General features: G+C 39.8%; 2 protein-coding genes across 5 annotated transcripts in view; one reads left to right on the plus strand and one right to left on the minus strand.

The window, feature by feature from the left end:
* The window catches only part of HENMT1 (HEN methyltransferase 1), a 49,342-nt gene extending 43,380 nt beyond the window's left edge, over window positions 1–5,962 (minus strand). The window contains exons 1-2 of one of the 4 annotated variants that reach the window (XM_045026317.1): window positions 5,559–5,962; window positions 1,197–1,252 (exon numbers count right to left, since the gene is read on the minus strand). The gene's annotated coding sequence lies outside the window, so the exon portion shown is untranslated. Of the gene's footprint in view, window positions 1–1,196; window positions 1,253–4,621; window positions 5,096–5,558 lie in introns of those variants that run through there. The other 3 variants (XM_045026318.1, XM_045026321.1, XM_045026319.1) reach the window with 3 other exon arrangements.
* PRPF38B (pre-mRNA processing factor 38B) lies at window positions 5,191–16,833 on the plus strand. The gene is made up of 6 exons (XM_045026314.1): window positions 5,191–5,588; window positions 11,064–11,132; window positions 11,448–11,599; window positions 11,683–11,743; window positions 14,477–14,700; window positions 15,013–16,833. The coding sequence occupies exons 1-6, from the start codon at window positions 5,304–5,306 to the stop codon at window positions 15,857–15,859; spliced, it is 1,638 nt and encodes a 545-aa protein (XP_044882249.1). The 5' UTR covers window positions 5,191–5,303; the 3' UTR covers window positions 15,860–16,833.
* Window positions 16,834–18,021: the final 1,188 nt, after the last annotated feature.

Raw genomic sequence — 18,021 nt, forward strand, 5'->3', positions numbered from 1 at the left:
TTCTTGAATCATGTCCTTTCAACTTTTTTTTTTTTTTACTTTGAGCTCCCCCTCCTCTACAAAATAGGACTTTTCAATGTAATCTAGATGGAACTGGGACCAATACATTGATTCTAAGAAAGGGGATTCTACTTTAAATAAATCAGACCTTTGATCCTGCTGTCTAACTGTGCAGAAGCCAGGAAATCTCTTAAAAGCACATATCTTAACATCCACAAAGTTTTCAGGGTAATATTTCTCACTGTCAGCATCAGAAAGTGCTAGTGGACATTGCAACCCTTTTTGTCAGGTCACACCACCACTCACTCAGATTTCCACAGTCATCCCTCCATCATCACAGAGGAGAAGCTGGGCCAATATTGAGTGGATGGTGTTGCAAGCCCTTGAGTTAGTGGGAAGGCTCGTCACACATCTCTATAAAATTTGACTCCCATCTCACCCCTGGTTGAGAGAACCACTGTTTTAAAGCATTACGTAATACTGTGTTTTATTACTAAAGAATATTGGTGCTTTATAACATGTATATTTCTGAATAAACAAATTAGACTTATATTTAAGTGGAAACTCAAGCCAGAGCCCAAGCATCAGATATATTTTGTTAAACAGTCTAAATTGTATTATGTCTTTTCTCCCTTTATCATGACAAACCCAAACTCATTCAAAGGCAGAAACAGAGACCCTTAAATTCCACTGAGATTTGTGAATTTTTCTTTCTTATCTTTTGGATTCATTAACCCACTACCATTCATTAGAAGCAAGTGGAAGACCAAGGACAGGCTAGGTCCAATACTCAATGAGGAGCGGAAAAACAATAACAGAAAATATGGAAATGGTAGAAGTGCTAAATGACTCTTTTGTTTCAGTTTTCACCAAAAAGTTTAGTAGCAATTGGACATTTAATTTAATGAATGCTGGTGAAAATGAGGTAGGATCGGAGGCTAAAATGAGGCTAAAATAGGGCAAGAAAAAGTTAAAAATTACTCAGACAAGTTAGATGTCTTAAAGTCACCAGGGCCTGATGAAATACATCCAAGAATACTCAAGGAGCTGAAAGAGGAGATAACTGAGCCATTAGCAATTATCTTTGAAAAGTCATGGAAAACAGGAGAGATTCCAGAGAAATGGAAAAAGGTAAATGCAGTGCCAATCTATAAAAAAGGGAATGAAGACAACCCAGGGAATTACCATCAACTTACCTTCAATGTCCAGAAATATAATGGAGCAAATAATTAAGGAATCAATTTGCAAACACCTAGAAGATAATAAGGTGATAAGTAACAGTCAGTGTGGATTTGTCAAGAACAAATCATGTCAAACCAACCTAATAGCTTTCTTTGACTGGATAACAAGCCTTGTGGATGCGGGGGAAGCTGTAGATGTGGCATATCTTGACTTTAGTAAGCCCTGGTCTACACTATGAGGTTAGGTCAAATTTAGCTGCGTTAGGTCTATTTTATAAGCAACGTGTCTACACATCCAACCCCGTTCCGTCAACCTAAAGGGCTCTTAAAATCGACTGCTGTACTCCTCCCTGACGAGGGGAGTAGCACTAACATGGACCTTGCTGGGTCGAATTTGGGGTAGTGCAGATGCAGTTAGACGGTATTGGCCTCTGGGAGCTATCCCAGAGTTCTCCAATGTGACAGCTCTGGACAGAACTTTGAACTCCGATGCACTAGCCAGGTACACAGGAAAAGCCCCGGGAAATTCTGATTTTCATTTCCTGTTTGGTCAGCATGGCAAGCTCAGCGGCACAGGTGACCATGCAATCCCAGAATCAAAAACGAACTCCAGCATGGACCAAATGGGAGACACTGGATCTGATTGCTGTATGGGGGAAGAATCTGTGCAGGCCGAACTCCTATCAAAAAGAAGAAATGCTAATATATATGCCAAAAATTGCACAGGGCATGGTGGAGAGAGGCTACAACAGGGACACACAGCAGTGCCAAATGAAAGTTAAGGAGCTCAGGCAAGCCTACCAAAAGACAAAGGAGGCAAACAGTTGCTCCGGGTCAGAGCCCCATACATGCCACTTCTATGACCAGCTGCATGGTATTCTGGGGGGGGGACCCTACCACCACCCCACCACGGTCCGTGGACACCTGCAAGTGGGGAGTCTCATGCAACAGGGAGGAGGATTTTGTGGATAAGGAAGAGGAGGAGGAGGACAATGCACAGCAGGGAAGTGGAGAATCCATTCTCCCTGGGAGCCAGGACCTTTTCATCATCCTGGAGCCAATACCCTCCCAAGGAGGCTCCCTGAACCCGGAAAAGGCACCTCTGGTGAGTGCACATTTGTAACTACACTACAGGGTTTAAAAGCAATTGTGTTTAATGTTTGATTTGCCCTGAAGACTTGGAATGCATTCCCAGCCAGTACAGCTACTGGAAAAGTCTGTTTACGTGTCTGGGGATCGAGCGGGAATCCTCCAGGGACATCTCCATGAAGCTCTCCTGGATGTACTCTGAAAACCTTTGCAGAAGGTTTCTGGGGAGGGCTGCCTTATTTCGTCCTCCACGGTAGGACACTTTACCACACCAAGACAGTAGCAAGTAGTCTGGAATCATTGCAGCACAAAGCATGGCAGCGAATGGTCCTGGGTTTCGGTTGAATTCAAGCAACATTCGGTCTATATCTTTCTGTGTTAGCCTCAGGAGAGTGATATTCATGGTCACCTGGTTGAAATAGAGGAATTTCCAAAGTTCCAGGAAAGTGGCCTTACGCATGCGAAAGTTTCACAGCCACTGGGAATCATCCCATACCGGCAACACTATGCGGTCCCACCAGTCTGTGCTTGTTTGCCGGGCCCAGAATCGGTGTTCCACTGTATCAACCTGCCCCACTACCACCATGATGTCCCAATTGCCACATCCTGTGCTTTCAGGATCGTCTGTGTCCATGTCCTCCTCACAATCATCCTTGTGCTGGTGGCTTATAGCCAGGTTCTGCACATACTGCAGGATAATGCGCGAGGTGTTTACTATGCTCACAACAGCAGCAGTGAGCTGAATGGGTTCCATGCTTGTCATGCTATGGCGTCTGCATGGGTAACCCAGGAAAAAAGGCGTGAAATGATTGTCTGCCGTTGCTTTCATGGAGGGATGGAGGGAGGGAGACTGACAGGTACCCAAAACGACCTGTGATAATGTTTTTGCCCCATCAGGCATTGGGAGCTTAACCCAAAATTCCAATGGGCAGCGGAGACTGCAGGGACTGTGGAATAGCTACCCACAGTGCACCGCTCTGTGAGTTGATGCTAGCCATAGTATTGAGGACGCACTCCGCCAACTTAATGTGCCTAGTGGGGACATACACAATCGATTGTATAAAATTGCTTTCTAAAAATTGACTTCTATAAAATCAACCTAATTTCGTAAGGTTTTGATACTGTCTTGCTTGACTTTCTCATAAACTAGGGAAATACAACCTAGACAGAGCTACTATAAGGTGGGTGCACAACTGGTTGGAAAACCATTCCCAGAGAGTAGTTATCAGTGGTTCACAGGCAAGCTGTCAGGGCATATTAAGTGGGGTCCCGCAGGGATCAGTTCTGTTCAATATCTTCATCAATGATTTAGATAATGGCACTGAGAGTACACATAAAGTTTGCAGACCAAGCTGAGAGGGGTTGCAAGTGCTTTGAAAGATAGGATTAAAATTCAAAATGTGTGAATGATAATACTTAGTCCTGCCTTTAGTGTAGGAGACTGGACTAGAAGAACTCTCAAGGTCCCTTCCAGTCGTACACTTCTATAATTCTTTCTTTCTATCCTTAAATATAGTAGTAGACACTTTTTCTGGAGGAAAATATATTCCTAAATATTTCTGCTCGTTTTTAAATTTAGCAGCATGAAATATTTCTAGTTATCCTTTTTAATATTATTTCACAGATAACACTAAGCTAAATGATTTGGCTACAAGAGTCAGTATCAGACAATTGTCAGGCTAGACTAGAGAGGTTTCATATTTTTAGACTCTGGTAAATCTAATCCTGCAGTCACTTGTACACACTGCTCTTGTTGAAAATGGTATCTGCATGAGACAGAAGTGCAGAATGAAACCTTGGTATCCCAGTTCATTCAGATGTAGCACAACAACATAGATCAGGGGTAGGCAACCTATGGCACGGGTGCCGAAGGCGGCATGTGAGCTGATTTTCAGTGGCACTCACACTGCCTGGGTCCTGGCCACTGGTCTGAGGGGCTCTGCATTTTATTTAATTTTAAATTAAGCTTCTTAAACATTTTAAAAACCTTATTTACTTTATATACAACAATAGTTTAGTTATATATTATAGACTTATAGAAAGAGCCCTTCTAAGAATGTTAAAATGTATTACTGGCACGCAAAACCTTAAATTAGAGTGAATAAATGAAGACTCAGCACAGCACTTCTGAAAGGTTGCTGACCACTGACATAGATGCTGGAACTAGAAGTGCTGGGGGTGCAGCAGCACTCCTTAGTTTGAAGGGGTTCCTATCATGTACGGGGTTTACAGTTTTGTTCAATGACTTTCAGCACCCCCACTATAAAAACTGTTCTAGCACCTATGGCACCAAGTTTTATATAGTCTCATTCCACTAGCTTCTGTTGTTTTATATTTTTATGGCTACATACCTGAAGCTGGTAATTTCCAAATGTGCTACATTATTACAGTTTGTGGACCTAATTTATTAGAGGCTGCTGTTGAAAGCAGCTTTCAGTTGAAAGGATATTGATTAGCAGCCCTTTTCATGGAATTACGTCCTAAAACCCCCAAGGGGGAATTTATGTCCCATTTGTTGTAGCCCTGGACTTCAGTGTATGCTCGCCACTGGTGCCAGAACCAGGGGCTCATAGCTCTTCACCCGGTTTGTTCTTAGGAGAGGCCCAAGCTGCAGGAGACACGTCCTAGGCCGGAGAAAATCATTTCCTGCCAAGCTGGTTTCAAGCAAACGAAATGCTCGCACAGCCCGTAAGAAAGCGACGGCTAAGGAGCGGGGAGAGACCCCGCCTTGCGGATTCGAGCGGGGGCCCCGCGGAGTCACTCGTCTCCCTGACCAGGAGGGGCCCTAATTCTCACCACCGGGAAACGGCGCCATCCCAGCTCTCTCAGCACCGGGGGTTTCTGGGGACACAGCGGCCGGGTCGGTGCGATTGGTCGGCAGCGCGGTCGGTCCCGGAAGACGAACTCGTCACTTCCGCAGGGCCCGCCATCTTGTTGGCAGTTAGTGGAGACAGCGCCCGGCTCGGCCACTCGCCTTTCGGCGCAGCGAGTCAGTCCCCCGCCCCGGCCGGAGCACTGAGCCGCCGTGGCACTATGGCCAACAACAGCCCCGCGGCAGGCGCCGGCAATTGCCAGCAGCAGCAGGCGGCCCAGCACCAGGCCGGATCCGTCCCGCCGGCTCAGCCGCCGCTACAGAGCGGGGCCCCCAAACCGGCGGCCTCGGGCAAGCAGGGCAACGTGCTGCCGCTGTGGGGAAACGAGAAGACCATGAACCTGAACCCCATGATCCTCACCAACATCCTCTCCTCGCCCTACTTCAAGGTGCAGCTCTACGAGCTCAAGACCTACCACGAGGTGGTGGACGAGATCTACTTCAAGGTGAGGCCAGCGGGGGCGGGGAGGGCCCATCGTGGAAGCGGCTTGGGGCCTGGGCCGGCTGGCTGCCCCGAGGCCTTCCCGCCTGTCTGCGTGCTGCCCGTTTCCTTCGGGGGAGCGGCTCTGGTGCGGGACTGGGGGCGCTTCCGGCCCGCGGGTTCCTCCCGGCCCGCCCTCGCTCCGGGTGGCGGGGTCCCCTTGTCCTTTATCTCGGCCCAGCAGTGAGCGGCATCCACCTTCCCTGCGCGTGAGCAGGGGAGGGCAGGGGCTGCCCCCTGCGCCGAGCCGGGCTCAGTGGAGCGTTCCGGTGCTGAGCGGAATGTGGGCGCGGGGGCTGTCAGCGCTGCGGGGATGAAATGGCCGCTCGCAGCTTCTCAGGGCGCGGGGATCCGCCGCCTTCCCGCACAAGGGCGCGTGGAGCCGAGTCCGTGAACACGGTGAGTAGGAGGCTGTAAAAACCATGTGCAGCGGTTGAAGCACGAGCGCACGTCTCCGAAAGGGAGCCTGTCTGCTCAGTGCGCAGAGCATAGGAATCTCCTCAATTTGTGCCCCGGGCCACGGCCAGCCCCCACCACCTAGCGATTGCTAGCACGTTGTACTGCTGGGGTGTAAAAGGGATGGCGGTGCCAGTCAGCGGTCCCAGTAGGAGCTTGCATGTGGCCTTCCTCTCCAGTTAGAGATTGGGGCATCCAGGTATTGAAACGAGATCAGCTTATAGTGCTGCTGTTGGCATTAGTCTGGCTGTGCTGGGGAGATAAATGAACTCCTCGGTGCATCCTTGTCTCAGTTCTTGTTTCGTTAGCAGGATTGAATCAGTCTTGCTGCGAGGCTTCCATCAAGCCAGGGTACCAGGTAGAGGTATGCAAAATTAATGCTCATCAACACAATTACATGCATTGTCCTGCTAATGTGTACAAGTTTAGGGTTATTTAGGCCATTGTTTTCAGTCATTTGTACTCTGGAAAATATTGACACTCTTCTGGCATGTATTGACCGTACTCCTCAATTCCGTTGTCACCAAGTGGGTGTAAATATATTTGGAAATAAGCTTTATTAATTTCTTGCTTGGCTTAAAACATTATTCATAGGTAAGTCCATTGCTTAAAGAATAGTGTTCTCAAAAGTGATTCTGTAATAATAGCTGTGTGCGATTCCATGTTTGTGTCTCGATTATTTCTGTATCAAGTTTGCTCAGTTTACTGGTTAAAGAGGATGGCATTTTCCCCTAAATGCTAGAGTGCTGTTAACTCAACCTAGTCTCTTGAGAGTCGAGATGGACTCTTTCCTTATCATGCATAATTTCCAGTAACAGATTTTGGAGGCCAGATTATTGTTCTCAATTACATGTGTTACTCATTACAGATTGCATAGGAATAATCAATTGGGATTCAATAAACAATCCTGTTGATGCTAAAGAAGTAACAGAGCCCATTTCACTTTCCTGGAGCTGTGTTGAAAGTGTAGGACTAATAGAAGTGAAAGGATGTAAAGACTATTTTTGTCACCTACATTGAGATTAAATACTGAATAGCATATCTGGAATGAGAAGGTGTTGTTTTACATAGTCACATTTTAGATATATTCAAAAATATTTTAAAATTAGTACATACAAATTGCTTTGTACTAAATTAAATACTCTCTAAAGTTTAATTAGGGTAGTTGAAATAGTTTGCATATTCATGTTGAAAAGCAGTGTGTTCTGTACTTTTGGACCCTTGGTCATTATTTAACTTCAATCTGTGTAAACCTTTAAAGGAAATATATTTTCCATTCTTCTTTAAATAAAAATGTCTAGTAGATTAATTTGACACACAGAAATGGGGCTCCTGATATTTAAAAATATTTAGATGTTTATGGCATAGAGGTTCTTAGTTGGATTGAAACTAACAGAATTCTTACCTGGCATTTACATGTAAAGTGGGTGTGATTAAAAAGGATGTTTTTTGTGGATAAGACATGGGGGCGCAGTAGATTGGGCGCAAAAGATTTGGATTTAATTCTCTGCTTTGCCACGCACTTTCTGAGTAATAGTGGTCAAATCAATTATGGCCCCATTTTTCAAAAGAGTTCTATTCCCATTTTGGCACCAAAATAGTTAGATTTTTACGATTTCATCATGTTGGGTGCTGAGCTATTGGCAAAACTGACCCGGAGACACTGTCTGAACTACTCGCTGTTGAGCACTACTCAAAATCTGGCCTCTGTTTAGATGCCCGAATTAGTTAATTTTAAAATCTATCCCCTAATATGTGTGTGTTTCAGTTCCGCTCTGTAAACTGGTGCACTTCCTTTCTCCTACACATTTAGGTACTGATCCTGTACACATTCAACTTTAGGCACTCTGAGTGGTCCCATCACGTTAAGCACATGCATCGGGATCTGGACTGTCTCCTACTATGTGTTTGTACAATGCCTAGCACAGCGGGGCCCTAGTTTTGGTTGGGGCCATTAGCCACTACTGTAATACAAATCAAATTTGAAGAACATCTTTTTGTGTACAGTTTATTATTTGGTTCTTGTCCTTTGACTGAAAAGAGAACTACTTTATTCAGCCCATTTAGTGCCTTGCTGTGTGAGATAAAAGGTACAATTCACAATGAATAATAAAATATGAAATATTCTTTCAGTATAATTTATATGGTACTTGGTATTTCTGAGCTCTTCAAATGTGCTGCTGGTAATATGTAGGCTGTATGTGATAAAGCAGGTTGAATGGGTTTCCGTATTATTGGTACGAGACAAGTTCACGTTTTTAGCAAGATGGCTACTGTCAACAGTAATTTAGCTGTTTGACTGTAAGATAAACCTTGGACTACTTTATTGGATTTCAGCATGCTTTATGCATGTATTCAAAGTTTTATTTCACGGGTTCTCTTAAATAATTCTGAGTAGGGCTGTCGATTAATCATAGTTAACTCATGTGATTAATCACAATTAATGTTTTTGAGTTAATCACACTGTTAAACAGTTGCATACCAATTGAAATTTATTAAATATTTTTGGATGTTTTTCTACATTTTTTTCAAATTTATTGATTTCTATTACAACACAGAATACAAAGTATACAGTGCTTTATATTATTTTTATTACAAATAAACAAGATATTTGCACAAATAAAAGAAATGGTATTTTTCAGTTCACCTAATACAAGTAGCGAAGTGCAATTTCTTTATCATGAAAGTGCAACTTACAAATGTAGGGGTTTTTTGTTACATAACTTCACTCAAAAACAAAACAATGTAAAACTTTAGAGCCTACACGTCCAATCAGTCCTACTTCTTGTTCAGCCAATTGCTCATACAAGTTTGTTTACATTTGCAGAAGATAATGCTGCCTGCTTCTTGTTCACATTTGTCACCTGAAAGTGAGAACAGGTGTTTTTGTGGCACTATTGTAACCGGCATTGCAAGATATTTATGTACCAGATGCACTAAAGATTCATATATCTCTTGATGCTTCAACCACCATTCCAGAGGACTTGTGTCCATGATGATGACAGGTTCTGCTCAATAACTATCCAAAGCAGTGCAGACAGACGCATGTTCATTTTCATCATCTAAGTCAGATACCACCAACAGAGGGTTGATTTCTTTTTTTTGGTGGTTCGGGTTCTGTAGTTTCCGCATCAGTGTTGCTCTTTTAAGACTTCTGAAAGCATGCTCCACACCTCATCCCTCTCAGATTTTGGAAGGCACTTCAGATTCTTAAATCTTGGGTCAGCTGTTTTAGAAATTTTACACTGGTATCATCTTTGTGTTCTGTCAAATTTGCAGTAAAAGTGTTCTTAAAATGAACAGCATGTGCTGGGTCATCATCTGAGACTGCTATAATAATATGAAATATATGTCAGAATGAAGGTAAAACAGCAGGAAACATACAATTCTGCCCCAAGGAGTTCAGTCACAAATTTAATTAACACTCTTTTTTTAAACGAGCATCATCAGCATGGAAGCATGTCCTCTGGAACAATGGCCAAAGCATGAAGAGGCATATGAATCTTTAGCGTATCTGGCATGTAAATATCCTTCGATGCCATGCAAATGCCTGTTCTCACTTTCAGGTGACATTGTAAACAAGAAGCAGGCAGCATTATCTTCTGCAAATGTAAACAAACTTGTTTGAGCAATTGGCTGAACAAGAAGTAGGACTGATTGGACTTGTAGGCTCTAAAATTTTACGTTGTTTTGTTTTTTTGACTGAAGTTATGTAACAAAAAAACCCTACATATGTAAGTTGCGCTTTCATGATAAAGAGATTGCACTTCAGTACTTGTATTAGGTGAATTGAAAAATACTATGTTTTTATTTTTTACAGTGCAAATATTCATAATAAATATAAAGTGAGCACTGTACACTGTGTATTCTGTGGTGTAATTGAAATATATTTGAAAATATAGAAAACATCCCAAAATATTTAAATAAATGTTATTCTGTTGTTTAAAAGTGTGATTAATCGCGATTAATTTTTTAAAGCCCTTGACAGCCCTAATTCTGAAGTGTCAAGTGAAGTAAAATTTTACCATTTTATATTTGGACCCAAGCATTACACAGCGTCAGTGTAAGACGTGTGGATTTTTGTCTTCCAGTTTCTGAACCAGGTAGTGGAACTGACCCATGTTAAATTGATGAGTTTATAAAATTTACATACCTGTGTAACCAAGTGATTACTCCCTCTATGAATTGCTCAATTTCTAATGTAACTTGAGTAGATCTTTGTGTCTGACTCTCATTACAAGAGTCCAAGGACGGTATTGGTCAACTTAGTTCTAGCACTGATCATCTAATCTTGTTTTAAGATGTACTTGTACTATGCTAAAACCTTTCATAAAACTAAATCTGCCATTATTGTTTAGTATGGAGAGCAGGTCGTTATCTAAGAGAATCATCACAAACTACAAAAAAGCCATTAGCTTTTTAGATTAAAATATTACGGTTCATAGTTGTTTTTTCTCATTGTCTTAGATTTAGGTTATAATAAGGAGAGAATAAGAAAATATTAATATCTTACTCCACTACTTATGCAGTTTAATATGTACCCATAGTCATGTGCAGTAAGTACCACAGACTAAAATGCTCTATTAACAAGCATAATGGTAATAGTATGTTTAAGTGGAATTACTCATCATTGACCATAGTAATGATTGTTTTTATCCCCAGATAAATACTTGGGGGAGACTGCAGTGCAGTATAAAAACAGTTACTTTCTTTGACTTTTTTTTTTTTCAGCTTTTGAGGAGAGATTATTCAAATCTTGGGTAACGTGGTCACAAAAAGACCAGATATTTTGTTTGTTTGCTGAAGTATCCAGCTTGCCTTTAATTTGGTATGAATTGATGAGCACTACTGAATTGGTTTAGGAAATTTTTTTTATGAACTTAACTGTATTTATTTCGGCATGTGATGATTGTTTTATGTACTTGTAGATAATCTTTGAAGCTAAATGTGATGGCTGTGATAGTAATCTTTTTCACACTTTCAGGTTACACATGTTGAACCATGGGAGAAAGGGAGCAGAAAAACAGCAGGCCAGACAGGGATGTGCGGAGGGGTAAGTAGAAGTACGTGCCTTCTTAAATATTTTTGTGTGGTAAATAATCACCTTTGAAATATCCCAGTCTTGTCTACACATGAGACTTGAGTATTGGATCAGAATGTAGATGACACATTTCCAAATTACAGAGGACTGAGATACCTCCTTTGACTCTGAAAGTTTTGAGTTTGGGGAGGCAAGCAGTATTATTCTTGCTTTTCTCCAATGGAAGAGCTTAATTCTTATTCTTCTGCCACTGAAAATCTGGAGTAATGTTTTTAGCGACTGTCTATGTTAAACATCTGGTATATCTTCTTTTTTCTGTCACTGAAGGTACGAGGTGTTGGAACGGGAGGAATTGTGTCTACAGCTTTTTGCCTGCTATACAAATTATTTACTCTGAAACTCACTCGTAAGCAAGTGATGGGCCTCATTACACACACAGATTCTCCGTATATTAGGGCTCTTGGATTTATGTATATTAGGTGAGTAGCAATGTATTTAACTATAAACTAGTTTAATACACAGAAAATTGTATTAAATTTACACATTTTCTTTGTACTTCAAGGTACACACAGCCTCCTACTGATCTATGGGACTGGTTTGAATCGTTCCTTGATGATGAAGAGGTATGTCGGCGAGGGTAATAATTTGTTTTCTTTTGTTTCCTTTCATGCTGCTTTTTTAGATTAAAAGTTTTGATACATTTTCCTGTAGTTTGAGCATCTTCATGTTGTGATTTTCTTTTAATTTAATTACACTAATAGATTAATGGGGGGAGTGGGTATGATCCAGAAACAAACTTCGTTTTTTGTGTTCAAAATATTTTAATTGAATTTTCCGCTGGCTAAGACTAGTGATCATTTTAAACTTTATGACATATGTTAGAAACTGATGTGAAAACAGTTTAAAGACATTCTTTAAGGTGAGACCTTTGGGCTGCATGGTGGTGTGTCTAATGGCTTTATACTCTATACTGTTACACATTTTTAAAAAAAAGGGGGAGAGAAAAGGATATGTTAAACAGACCACAATAAATAAGAGTTTATGGCCAGGACTTTAAAAAATGCATTTGAAAGATTAGGCTCCTAAATGTATGTATTGTGTATTATTGAAAAATTTAATCTTGTACTTCGGATGGAAAGAAGTGTGTGATTGGGATCAACAATTTTACAGCAAAACTTTATCGGCTCATTTCTGTGGCTATTATATCCCAAGTCACTAGAAACTAAACTACACTAACCAGAAGTGAGCAACTTAATTACTGGATAGGATGGTGCCATCTGTACTTGTCTGAACATTCATGTTGATCCATGGAGTAACAGGAGGAAATTTTAAGTGCTAAATTCCGAACTCCTTCAGTCAAACGGATTGCAGTGTGTTATGGGAATTATTGTTGTCTCTTATCCCAAAATTCCTGGCTAGAGAAATTGAGTGGGAGCATATGTAACACATTTCTAGGTTAGAGGATTTTAAATACACAATCCTCAAATTGCAGTAATATGTAGTATATACTGAGTTTGAGTCTTAAGTGATTTACTAGATTTAAGAACATATTTTCCTTGACTGGTTGAGACTAACACCCTGTATTACAAGAAATATCCAACTTCATGTTTACAGAAAAGCCCTATTTTTAATAAAAATGCAGTGTAATACATACACATGACTACAACGCAGTATATTTATTTTACACAGCTACTTTCATACTAAGCATCAAATACTGTACAAAGGAGACATTTGTTAATCCAGGTAAACCTGTGTTATTGTATATTTGTAATGTGATCAAAATATTCCTTAATTAAGAATTCAGCTGTGGGGTGATCGCATAATTCATAGTTAGCATTCCTTCTCCCCCTCCCCCCCCCCAAGTGGGTGCTACTTTATAGAAATATAGTTAATGTTCATATCCAAGAATTAAAGTGCTGCCTTGTAACTTTTTTGGGGGAGGCTTCAGTTCCAGTGTCCTACAAGCTACTTCCTTCATAGGACAAGTTGAACAAGAAAATGAGTGAACTTGCAGGCCTTAATTGGTGTCTTTACTATTAAAGACCCTACTTACAGTTTATACATATGACATACTACACAATTTTTGCTCTAATATTTTGAATAGCAGCATACATTCATGTCTCGTATCTCTCCAAAACTGTATGTTAGAGGAAGCATTAGAACCAGTCTCTCTCTGCCGCTTCCCTAGGACTTCTTTATGTAGGAGGATGTACTTACAGCTGGTTCATATGCATTTTTTTGCCAGTGTTGCACAAACTCATTTAAAGATACAGTAAACATTTATAAGAAGGATAATTTTAACCTCTAAAGTTTTTACTCTAGTCCATAAATCTAATATGTTGAAGCTGTTCAACATTGTCACACTTTCCTGTAACAGAAGGCCTCTTTCTGTTCCATGGTTATTTTTCTAAATGCTTCTAATGTTTGTTCTGTTTAACCATGTAGATACTTGCGAGGTGCTACATTTAAGCTAACTCATTGTTTTCTTCTTTAGATCTCTGTGCAACGATTATATTTGGAAATACTGTATATCTGAACACTTAAATGTGTGTGAGTGCAAGCAGTTTTACATTTAGATTTTCTCTTCATGTTTAGATAACAAATCTCACTTTCCTTGTGTGCTTGCACTATAGGTTTGGGACTTGACAATAGCTGACTAACATGTCCTGAGCTGTGAGAGGGCATAGCAAGAAGGCCTTCATGCGGTAATGACCCTTTTCAGAGACAATGGTCATCATGGATTATGCGTTTCCAATTATTTGTTCATTTATTTATTTTTTTACATATTTCTAAATTAGAAACCTCACTGCTTCATGGCAGTTGGTTTGCTATTGCTTCCAATTTTGTTAGGACGCCATTTTGTATTACAACTTTCTATATGATCATTTATAGACAGGAAGCGAAGTAGTTCTTATGTGGATAGGCCACAGTGTTGGCTATCACTGTGTACCGTCATGCACCCATAAAATGAGGTATTAAATATAGTCTTACAAAGAAATTCTCAGTTTTGTAGCATTTAAATAAGATACAAGATCATACCATTCAACTAGACAGAGTAAGAGGATTACACTTTAATCTATTCATTGAGACAGTCCCTTAACATCCAGATGGCTGCAGGCTTACTATGGACCTGCATGCATGTGTATTAAGTCCCACTCCCTATCTGTAACAACATTTATTGCCAAATCCAAAGGGTACAAGAATTGGAATTTTTTCTGGAACATTTATTAAAGTGTGAAACAAGTAAATTTTCATAATTATGAGACTTCAAGATGGCAATAAATATATCAGCATTTGTTTAAAATAATCAAAGAACTTTTTTGACGGTCAGGATATTTTTCCTTTGTGTTTTGTAGGACCTGGATGTGAAGGCAGGTGGGGGTTGTGTTATGACCATTGGGGAGATGCTTCGTTCCTTTCTTACTAAGCTCGAATGGTTTTCAACATTGTTTCCAAGAATTCCTGTTCCAGTCCAGAAAAACATTGATCAGCAAATAAAAACCAGACCTAGAAAAATCAAGAAGGATGCCAAGGAGGGAGTGGAAGAAATAGACCGACATGCAGAGCGTAGACGTTCAAGGTTATACATTATCTTTTCAAAATAGTGCAATTGTAAAAGCCAATATCTAGTGCCTTACCCTTTGTATTATCAGAAAAAATAGTGTCCTACCTTTGCTGGGACAACTAATGTTTCTAAACCAATCAATCAAAAGAGTTGATTTATGGTAATACTAATGAATAAAATAATAAAATTATATTGAAATAAATGCATAATGTTTGACAATTAAGGCTAGCATGTGGAACGGGAAGATTCATAAAACACAATCTGGAAAAATCCAGAGAGCTCATTGTTTAAAAATTTCAACTTGTAAATCCTTTATTTTTAATGTAGGTCTCCAAGAAGATCTGTGAGCCCCAGGAGGTCTCCTAGAAGATCCAGAAGCAGAAGTCATCATCGGGAAGGCCATGGATCATCTAGTTTTGATAGAGAACTAGAACGGGAGAGAGAACGGCAGAGATTAGAACGTGAAGCTAAAGAGAAAGAAAAAGAGAGGCGAAGATCACGAAGTACTGATCGTGCATTAGAGCGGAGGCGAAGCAGAAGCAGAGAGAGACACAGAAGCCGTAGTCGAAGTCGTGATAGAAAGGGAGATAGAAGAGACAGGGATAGAGAGCGGGAGAAAGAAAATGAACGAAGCAGGAAAAAAGATAGAGACTATGACAAGGAAAAGGGTAATGAAAGAGAGAGATCAAGGGAGCGGTCAAAAGACAGGAAAAGTAAGGGTGAAATAGAAGAGAAAAGACACAAAGATGACAAGGATGAAAAGAAGCACAGGGATGATAAGAAAGATTCCAAAAAAGACAGAAAACATAGCAGAAGTCGAAGCAGGGAGAGGAAGCATAGGAGTAGGAGTAGAAGTAAGAATACAGGTAAGCACAGTAGAAGCAGGAGCAAGGAGAAATTAAGTAAACATAAAAATGAAAGTAAAGATAAATCAAATAAACGAAGTAGAAGTGGAAGCAGAGGAAGAACCGATAGTGTGGAAAAGTCCAGAAAACGAGACCACAGTCCCAGCAAAGAGAGATCCCGAAAGCGTAGTAGAAGTAAAGAACGATCCCTTAAACGTGATCACAGTGATAGCAAGGACCATTCAGACAAACATGATTGTCGAAGGAGCCAAAGTACAGAACGAGAGAGCCAAGAAAAGCAACATAAAAACAAAGATGAGACTGTGTGAACTCAATGAAAAGTGGATCACATTGAATCCTATAAATCTTTGATTAAATCCTGCTTATTTTTTTCTTAAAGTTGAGATTGTGCAGTAGTTGAGCACTCTTTTTTCAACCTCCCTCTAGGCTGCAGATTGTCATTTCCTATGTTGGGTAGGGAAGTGCCTTTGTAATCCCATTTGATGCATTGATGGTTTCAACCCATGTGTTTAGTTTAATTCATAATACAAAGATTGTTCTTGCGTTTTTATTGTTCAAATGTTTCTCAAATGTACAGTCTGTACATATGTCCTGAAAATGTTTTAATTCCTTTGGTATGGTTGCCATGTTGGTTAAATTTGTATAAGGCAATAAACTGCCACTAATTCTACTTTTGTTTTGTAGATGTGGAATTATGGTTTATATCTAGAAATTAGCATGGCTGTGCTTTGCATAATAGTATGACAGAAGCTTTGGGGGTGGGTCTTGATTATGTATTATAGCTCAAATATTTATGTGCATATGATGTACATAAGGGCTGAAGACTTAGAATTAACTTGTGTCCATTGTATCTACTGTCTTAGAAAGCTTTTTAAAATGTATTATGTTTTAATCCCCAACAAAGTGTTATATTCAGAGTAGGTTTTTCAAGCAGGTAGCAATTTTTAATGCAGGGATTTAGATTATGCTGTGGCTTATTTAGTAACCCTCTTAGAAATGCTACCTCAGAGGGACACTGTTAAGGTTGGTAAGCATGTACCATAACTACCTATGCATTTTTTTTTTCTTGTTTAAAAAGTCCATGTAAATTTGCTCTTCTTTTCAACACTTTCTTCAGTTTGTTTTGATTTAAAAAAAAAAATCAGTGCTGTCAACCTGTCACTCATCATAATCCTAGGCTAACAAAGGTGTGTGAGAATGGAGGAGGGAGGTAGGAAGGAGAATTTTTGCCAAGAAACACATTTGAGTTTCAGGCTTCCAAAGCATTTTTATAAATGAAAAACATTTAAAATAAGAAATACCTTGATAGTGTCCTTTTTTAATTCATAATGTTTTCTACAAATAATAAAGATTGCTGTTCTGAGCTGAAAATTTCATCTCCAGCAGTGGGAAAAGTAAATAAGTTTTTAAAACAGGTTAGCTAGTAGGAGGTAATACCAAAATGCACTATTGAAAAATCATATAATAAAAGTCCAGTTCTGCTTGATAGGCTGTTCTTATGACTTGTATATTGAGTGAGGAGAACCATCGGTCTGGAATAAACACTGGATTAACTCCTTTGTGCTGGGTGTCAGCTTTTCCCCATATATTCAATGCTATTTGAAAAGATGTATGTGTAGATTTCTTTATACCTTGATCTAAAGAGAAATGGTACTATGTATGGACCAGGACTTCAAAGTAGTTAGTATAAAGACTAACCAGGTTAAACTCAGGGTTTAAGATTGTTGAAAGGTGGATCATTTGTGGTTTTAGTGACCTGAAGGTGAAAAAAATTGAGGTTTGTGTCATCCCTTCCCCCCCCCTTTTTTTTTTTTGCTTTTGTATGATGTAGCACTTCTAGGTATTAAGTTTAAACAAATGTTTAATACAATCACTTTCCCTCTCCTGTTCTTACTTTCATAGTATATGTCAATAAATCTAATTGTTAATTTACTGTAGTAAAACAACTTTCTAGTTGTCTCTGATCTTGCAGAATAAATAGCAAGTGCCTGAATTACTAAGGCAAAAAAGAAAATATTTTGGAGAGGAAAAAAAATCAGCTCATTTCTGTATTAAAGAAGCAATGGTAGCACAAGCTCAGTTTCCCCCCCCCCCTTTTTTTTTCTGGTCACCTTTAATTCTAAATGTATTGTTAATTTTTCTGCTTTTCCTCCCAGGAGCAGAGAAACACTTTTTTAGTATTAAGGTGCTACTCCCTTGTGATTTTTTTTATTATTATTTTTTATTTAAATCAATGGGTAATTGAGTTTGAAATCAGAGTTTGGGGAGAAACTTGTATGGGTGTAAGAGTATCCACTGCAATAGAAAACCCAGACTGCTGTTGCCCTCTATCTTGTTCTCTTGCTTTAAAAACAAACAAACAAAAATTTGAGGCTTTTTATCAGAAAATGTATAATCAGCATCTTATTTGCAATTTTGATTACTTTAGTTTCTACTTGCTTTACGGGGTGGGAGGGGCTAGCAGCAAGAT

This window comes from Mauremys mutica, chromosome 8 (genome assembly GCF_020497125.1).
Source record: "Mauremys mutica isolate MM-2020 ecotype Southern chromosome 8, ASM2049712v1, whole genome shotgun sequence".
NCBI classification, from domain to species: Eukaryota; Metazoa; Chordata; order Testudines; family Geoemydidae; genus Mauremys; species Mauremys mutica.